Genomic DNA, 8,003 nt, shown 5'->3' on the forward strand with positions numbered 1-8,003 from the left:
TCAACTCATTAACGAATTCAATGGCGTTGTATCTAGATATCATCATCAAATGAAAACTAAATTGCCACTTTTCTAGAGAAACGAAATGGGCGATTCAGGGATCGTCGAAAACATTCATTAGTCAAAAGCACCACCATCCACCAAAATTAATTATCTAGCTTGCACACAACATCGCATACGAGTTGCCATTTTAGCACAAAACGCCCGGTGCCAAGCTATAAATAGAACATTCGTCTTCGCGCTGTTTTACCGATTACCGACCGACCAAATCATTCATCTTGATGCTGTTTTCAATTTAATTAACGATAAAATTGCTTCAACTGCACACGCTTCTAAATGTTCAGGTAAACCTAGGTCCAACAGATCATTAACCACATTTCTCATGTTTCAGACGGGATCGCTTTTCGCCACAGATTTCAATCAAAGATGTCGCAGCAATGTTCGAGTCACGATCGCAAAATCAGTCGTAAAATGTATAGAAGACAACAACAACAACCAGTGGCGGTGGAAGTTTCGTTGAAGAGCTTTTACATCTTTTAGAAGAGCAAATAATTCAAAAAAAACAGGATGCATCTGATATTATTCCTCCTCGTCAGAAAAGAAACCATATAGGCAGCTTGCAGAATTGTATGCTCTTGTGCTATATATTTTAATAAATTGATAACAGATGAGCCCAGTCGCAGTCAAACAAATGCAGTGAATGAGTCAAATACAAGCCATTGAAATTAATTCTTACTATTACTACGCATAACTATCTGTAGCTAATTTACCAGACAAGAGAAGTAAAATTTACTGTAGAAAAAGTAACTGACTTTCACAATTTACACAGCAAATGCGAATATTTATTTTATAAAATCCATTATTATGATATATAGTAGATTCCCATTTGGAGGTATAATCTTTCTATACCATAATATGCTAGATGAAATACTCAAACTAGATTAGATATGGAAAACTGTTTAGCGAAAACAAACGCGTTTGCAAACATTTGCATTTAATGACTGCAATGATTAACAGAGGATTCAAGTTAAATGATAAAACGGTATAAAACATTAGGGAAACAATTCCTGTCTTCGTTTCACGATAATCAAAGAGCACTCGATATTGACCACGAAAGAATGATAGAATAATATAAAACTGCAGGCTGTCGAACGATGATTTCGTATGCCGCAACAACGGAATGCAAATCGAACATAGAAAAAGAATTCATTTTGTTACAGTTTTATATGAACATATAGATTTTGGCTACTTTCAATGCCAGATTTGTAGATATTCTGAAGGGTTTTTTTTTCTAAAGATGGGCACTCAATGAGGATAATACTTTGAAAGTCGTCATACTGTACATCACACTTTAGCTAAGGTTTAGTTGTAATGTGTTTGCCTTCTTTCGATTGAGGATCAACACGTTTATTCGTTTCAAAAACGAATTCTAGTTTTTATTACTTGTTTACTGCACACATCAGTTGTTCATTTGTGTCAATTGCCAGAAAAAGAGATAAATTTTTGTTACCTTCTTATTCTGCTGCCGACGTACTGTAAAAAGTTACATAAAACCATTTTTTCACGCAATCAGATTTCAACTGCAACAATTACAGATTGCGTTAATAGGGGATGGACCGAAAAGCACAGCCCAAGATTGACAGCCAAGTAAATAGCGAAAGTGACAATAATTTTCCATAATGTCAAAAGTCCTTATCGTAAATGCATAAAATTAACACTAGAAAAATTTAATCGATTGTATTGCAAAATTCTCCAGTAATAGTAAACCAGAGAGTAGAACTACATAGACCCAAGAAACAAACAGTCTTCAAGAACTTTTTCCAACTTCGCTCCAATCAAGACTCTATTTGCCCTCCATCTATTGTTCGAACTGAATGATTTCAATACGTTTTTCTTCCAACTTTTGTACATATTTACCAGCACTTATTCCTGATATGATAAAATGGAACGACGGCCAACAAGTGAACGAAGCACGACACTTTAGTCATCCTTTTGTAAATATGAGCTAAATTAGACTCACACGGACATGTTAGTCCGAAGCAGTTTAACATATACGGGAAAAAATATGACTAACAAACTGAGGCAGAAATGGTAATAACTAGTAACCAACCACATCAGAACTTATAAAGCTACACTAAACTCGAAACTACTTGTGAACATTGATATTAATATTGCCCTAGTATTGATTATGAAATATTGTGCAAATTTTGCTGACCCATCACACACCGTTTGAGGCAAGAGAAAAACCTATGAAAATAAAAACTTTCTTGAAACAGTTAAATTCGAACGATGTTCTACTTTACCGACTGAATCCGAAATTTCCTTCTTATGTTTAATCGCCAACGCACCGATAATGTAGAGTGAAAAGTTGAATGCCTTTATATATTCATTTATATCTAGTCCCTTTCTCATGCGTAGTTAAATTGCATATAATTTTTCTGCAATTTTCATTAAACCTGTGACTAGACGTGTGATTTCCTCTTCCTCAACAGAAAATCAATTATTGCGGTGGTCTTCGTCTCATCATATGGCTGCCTACCGTGTTCTATTTTGAATGATGGCATTTTCATTTTTTTATAGAAAGTTGCGCGTGCGCGTTTAATTTTAGTACATCGACGTTCACGTGATTACTCTTGTCCAAATTTATAACACCAACGCGATTATCAACTTTTGGGTGTTTACACATAGCACACATGCATAGGTATATTATTTTTTGACAGAATAGTTGCTATGTAAAATATCTCCCTTTAATAAAGTAAATTTTTGATCATTTTTTGTTCGATATGGTCCATACTTGAATTTTAGATTATTTTTTATTCCGTTATTTTGTATATTTCTTACAGATGTTGCGAAGTATCCTATCTTCGGTATAATTTTCAGATCCGTTATTCGTGATCAAAGTTATTCGTCAAATTGTCAAAAGGAAGGGAATCATCAACAGATCCTAAATATAAAACTCATGAGTAACCCCAAGTTTGTACATGTATTTAGATGCCAGAAGATAGAACATCGGTTAATTTACTGTATTGCAATTCAATTTCCCGTAACATTTTTTTTTCTCACGAAGTAGCTTGTATGTATAAAATGAATTTTTTTCATCATTGCTAATATACCGTGGTAACTCAAAATCCGACCGGTCTGGTAATCTGGGTGTTTACCATGAATAACTACATGTTTTATCATGAATATTAAAGTTTTGTGTCGAAAGTCAATGGTAAAAGGCAAACAGTTGGCTCAAACAGAATAGGATTACAGCGTCAGCACCGCCTTCGACTAGTATCCGTTGAGTACCAAACGTATGACGGTTGACGGATAACGTTGTACTAAACGCTGAGTTCAAAATATTGAAAAAATTCAAAATCAACGCTACGTTCAAACCGATAGCATGCTTAAAGTAGGCGTATGTTCAATATCAATTCAAAATATTTTGACTATCAATTGTGTTCGGATTGTGTTCGTATCAATCCGCTCTTGCTCTTGCAGTATAAAATTGCTATGGGAAGTCGAGGTCGACTTGTAGTTTGGTGTTGTTCCGGTCATAATCTTTCGAACCAACCAGGGTAAGGTGGAAAAATATTAATATTTGCTCTATGTTTTACAATACATTTTCAATCTTTCAATTGCAGTATTCACGATGGAAAATTTTGAGAGCAGCCTAATTGAACAAGTGAAACAATATCTCTTGCTGTATGACAAGGCTTCGCCGGATTTTAAAAATAGCGTGAGAAAAGAAAAGGTATGGCAGATCAAAGCAAAGTTAAGCATTGATGGTAAGTAGTTGATTTATTTAACAAGGCAACTAACATTTAACCGTATTAGTATATTTCATGGGAAAGAGCAAAGACAAGATGGAGGAGTTTGCGTGACCGATTTGTCAAAGAACACCGAAAGGTGGATGAACGGGCCAGATCTGGTTCGGCGGCAGTTTAAAATCCACAATGGCCCTTTTACGAGGAGCTTAAGGTGAAGATGTGTGGAAGCCACGTTGCTAGGCACCGACTCGCTTGTTTACATTAGGAAGAACTGAAATCTGAAGTGTAAATTCAAACGCACAAATGAGAGTTTCCGAACATTTTCCTTTGGTCATATGTACATTGGCAGAAAATTTGAAGTTTTGTTAGTAAACGATTAAAGTTTCGAGAGTGTTTTTGCAGTGGTGTGTGAAAAAAGTGCATTTGAAAAAGTGCAATGAAAACGAGAAAAAAAGTGTTTCGAAAGGAACTCCAAGTGAAGAGGGGTGATATTTTCGCACAAAATAGGAGCTACAGATGGCATTCCGTTAAAAACTCGGATTGATTGTATAGGAAAATATTCTAGCTTCCTTAAGTAGCAGTTTCGTGGCACACCAGCAAGGTTAGTGTGTTGAAAAACGTATTTTTATATTTGTTCATGTCAGATACATGGTTAGGCAGGGGAGAGGGGTGTGTGTGGCGTAGGAGCTATGTTGTGGCTCGCATGTATAATGTCCTTAAGTTTCTCAAAGCTCATACGGAAACTCGAGCGTAAGTATTACTTACCTGTGCTTCTCGAATGTTAGACATGCAATTTACTTATAAATTGTGTGTACTACTAACGGCTACACGAACCTTCAACTCTGGCTTGTTACGTATTGTGGGGAATGTATGGGATACCGCAACTTTAAAAGGTACAAATGTAATGGAAAGAAAACTAGAGTTACCTTTTATTCGAAGTTTATTTCTGGCCTATTAACTGGGAGAAGCCTGATAGTTGGGTGAATAACTCCGCATAATGCTATGCCCGTATCGATGGCGTTCACACCGATGGTACTCATCGGAAGCTGGGTGAGGTCGGTACTAAACCGGGTAGCAACTTTGTCCAATGTTTTCTGAATTCGTCTGACTTTACTTTCCAATCATTTTGTTTTGGCTGACGTTACAGGCCACCTGCAGTCAGGGATCGCTTTTGTTAGGTTTTATCTTCAACTAATTTGCTTGCACTCGAATTATGGTTTTCGCTTTTTAAGAGGACTGCATATGGTGGATCCAAGTAGGTGGGATGATGCGAATTGATTGCCAATTGCGTTGGTCTTTTCAGAGGGGGTAATAAGACGCTGGCTGTGTACTGTCAGTGGTGGAACTGGTTTAGGTTTGGATTTCAGTACCTTGGAAACCTTCCAAAAGGGACGAGAACGGTTATCTAGGCCTTGAATAACACGTCCGAAATTTTCATTTCGAAGTGTATCCATTCGCAACGAGATTGTTTCGGAGATATTTGAGGCTAAAAGTTTTTTGGATAGATCACCAGATCTCTGGAATTGACGCCTGTACACATTACGCAATCTAATTAAGCAAAGTGTGTGGGTATCGATTTTAACGAACTTACCCCGAACAGGAACCCTCCTCAAGCATGCCTTGTCAGCCACACCAATTGCATGGTATAGCCCCTGTATCGCTGCATCGATGTCTTCTTCCGTGGTTAGTTCCGGATTTCCCTGGAGGTTGTCATCCACTATTCAGCTGAATTGAGTCCAGTTGACATGATGGTAATCCTTCCGCATGGAGACAGAAACAGCAGCTGCACTTCCATTGACTTCGCAAAACGCTGGGAAATGGTCGGATGTGAGTTCGTTGAGCGAAACAGGTTTTGAAATTTCGGTATTGGTGATGAATATATCCAGCGTCGACGGATTCCCTGCTTGTGTTACGTACGTTGCATCGTCTGGAAACTGTACCGTGTAGTGCCCCAGTTGCGTTTGGTAGACAAGCAGGCGTCCATTTTGGTTGCATTGGTAGCTCATGCTTGGCGTTGAGGTCTCCTCCGATGATGAATTTGGTGTTGCTTCTTGAGATGATAGTCAAATCCTTTTTGAAGTATGCGGCCATCCCATTGCTGGAGTAGCATTGGCGAGGACAATATGCAGATATCCCGATCAAATACTCATGGGTTCAAACACCACACAGCCCCTTGAAAAGACCTTAAACATGGTCCGTGCCTAAATTCACAACCATCAAGACACTTCGAGCATTGGATGACGTCACGACCACCACGGTATGGTTCCCAGCGAATAATAATGGAACTGAGGGCGCGAATTGCTCGTAGCGTGTTGAGTGTGACTGCTCCTCGCGGAAAGTGCGCTAGGAACAGGCAATCCCTAAATGTCTTCTTTTTCTCGTCACGTCGCCGCATCCGGAAAACATTAAGCGGCTCTAACTTATAATGCTCACATAGTTCGCTCTTGATTTGTTCAGGATCGATGTCTGGTAAACCTCTGATAACCACTTTGAATGGTTTTTCGCTGGGGATATCATAAGTGAAAAATTCCGCCTTGGAGGTTAGTGTTTTGTTGTAGTCTGATTTTATGCGGACCATAACTTTGACTCTAATGCGACACAGTTTAAATTCAGCAGCGACACCAACCGTCTTCAAACCTTAGGCGAGCTGGCCAATTAGAATTGATTTGACCATAATTGGCGGCTGTTTAACCTTCACATCAGCGCTGGCGTTTGACATGGAATCTTCAAATTCATTCAATTCCTTGAATTGATAGCAGTACCGTTTCCATCCACATGGCTGGACAGGATTGTTGTACAGTTGCTTTTGACGGATCCCGTTCCGTCCTCCTGAGCAACGTCGATCTTGCGTTACCCATTCAATTCACTTGAGTTGATAATAGTTCCGTTACCGTCCACACGGCTGGACTGGATTGGTGTAAAGTTGCTTCTGACGGATCCCGTTCCGCCCTCCTGAGTAACGTCGATTTTACTTTGCCGCTTCTTTGGTGTCGCAGTGACAGGACTGTTTTTGGCTGGGAGTCCACTACTAGCCTTTGGAACGGTAGGACTGAGACTGAGTTTCTTCTTCCTCTTGGCCATGCTGATGCAAGAGAGCTTCCGATGTATTTAACTTTCCGTTTTCTAAGAAAATAGTCCTCACTTAGGGACAGTCAAACACACTTTGATCTTTCATTCAGGGAAATTATTTAAAATTTATATACCGTTTTGAAAGACTGGACAAAACAATACAAACTGCATGGGATGACAACAAAAGTTTAGATTAAGTAAAAGAAAGTTCACTAAGGTAAAGAAGACTGCAAAAAACCAGTTAACCCCACCAGACTTTATGTCAAACCTTTTGAATCTCCGTTATGTAAGGAAAAGGTGAATCACAAATGCAAATTTAGAGTTCGGCTAGCTTAAAGAAACTATTAATATACATTACCTGTACTTGTCCCGACGATAAATTGTCGCGAACTTTTTCTTTTTTCACTATATTAAAATGACTTACATCAACATAATAAACAGCCGACATTAGGGATTAATTAGTTTACAAAATGAATGTTTCTCCGGGTGACTGTCCAAAAGATGGTCGAATGTTTCAGGCGTCATGCGCGTCGATTTGAAAAAGTATTCCGGATCGATCAATTTCACGATTTTTCATAAAATTCCTCCGTTTCCCGATTCGTGTTCGACGGGCGTATCCACCACCGGCGATAGATTTTCCTAGACTCGTTCCGGGTTGTCAAAATCGGATCAATCACCGACGAAACTTTTAACACTCGAAATCTTCACTTTTAGAAAAAAGTAACAACAAAAACTGTTGACAGAAACCGAACACAACGTAATCTGCCAGATTGTGTATAATTGTGTGTACGTCAAAGCCACCATCATACATTTTAGTACTCAACGGATACGTTGAAGTCGAAGTAGGCGCTGACACTGAAGTCCTATTCCCCGCTCGGACGTGCCTGGCAGAATTCCCCCCTGATAGTAGGCAGCAAAAAAAATCTCGCAGAATTCCTGGGGTCCGGCTGGCAGTACGCTGCCAGAGTTCTGACAGAAGTGCAACAACCGTTTCTGGCAGAAAATTTCGCCTTGCGGGTATTAACGGTTTTGTTTTTTTTCTGTCGGAATCGTAATGGATTTCTGTCAGACACGGGTGGCAAAACCGATTTGGAACCGATTCGCTTTCTCCTGATTTCGTTTTCTTTTTATAATAACAAAATTATAATAAAAAAAATCGAGGATATTTGTTTTCATTTTCTA

At 38.8% G+C, this 8,003-nt stretch overlaps 1 protein-coding gene across 3 annotated transcripts in view; it reads left to right on the top strand.

The window, feature by feature from the left end:
• The window catches only part of LOC131683693 (GTPase-activating protein CdGAPr), a 175,015-nt gene extending 172,734 nt beyond the window's left edge, over positions 1-2,281 (top strand). For all 3 annotated transcript variants that reach the window (XM_058965914.1, XM_058965912.1, XM_058965915.1), the window contains one exon: positions 392-2,281. In XM_058965914.1, the coding sequence (XP_058821897.1) occupies positions 392-470 (79 nt within the window). In that variant the 3' untranslated portion in view covers positions 471-2,281. The remainder of the gene's footprint in view (positions 1-391) is intronic.
• Positions 2,282-8,003: the final 5,722 nt, after the last annotated feature.

Source organism: Topomyia yanbarensis, chromosome 2, assembly GCF_030247195.1.
Source record: "Topomyia yanbarensis strain Yona2022 chromosome 2, ASM3024719v1, whole genome shotgun sequence".
Lineage (NCBI taxonomy): Eukaryota > Metazoa > Arthropoda > Insecta > Diptera > Culicidae > Topomyia > Topomyia yanbarensis.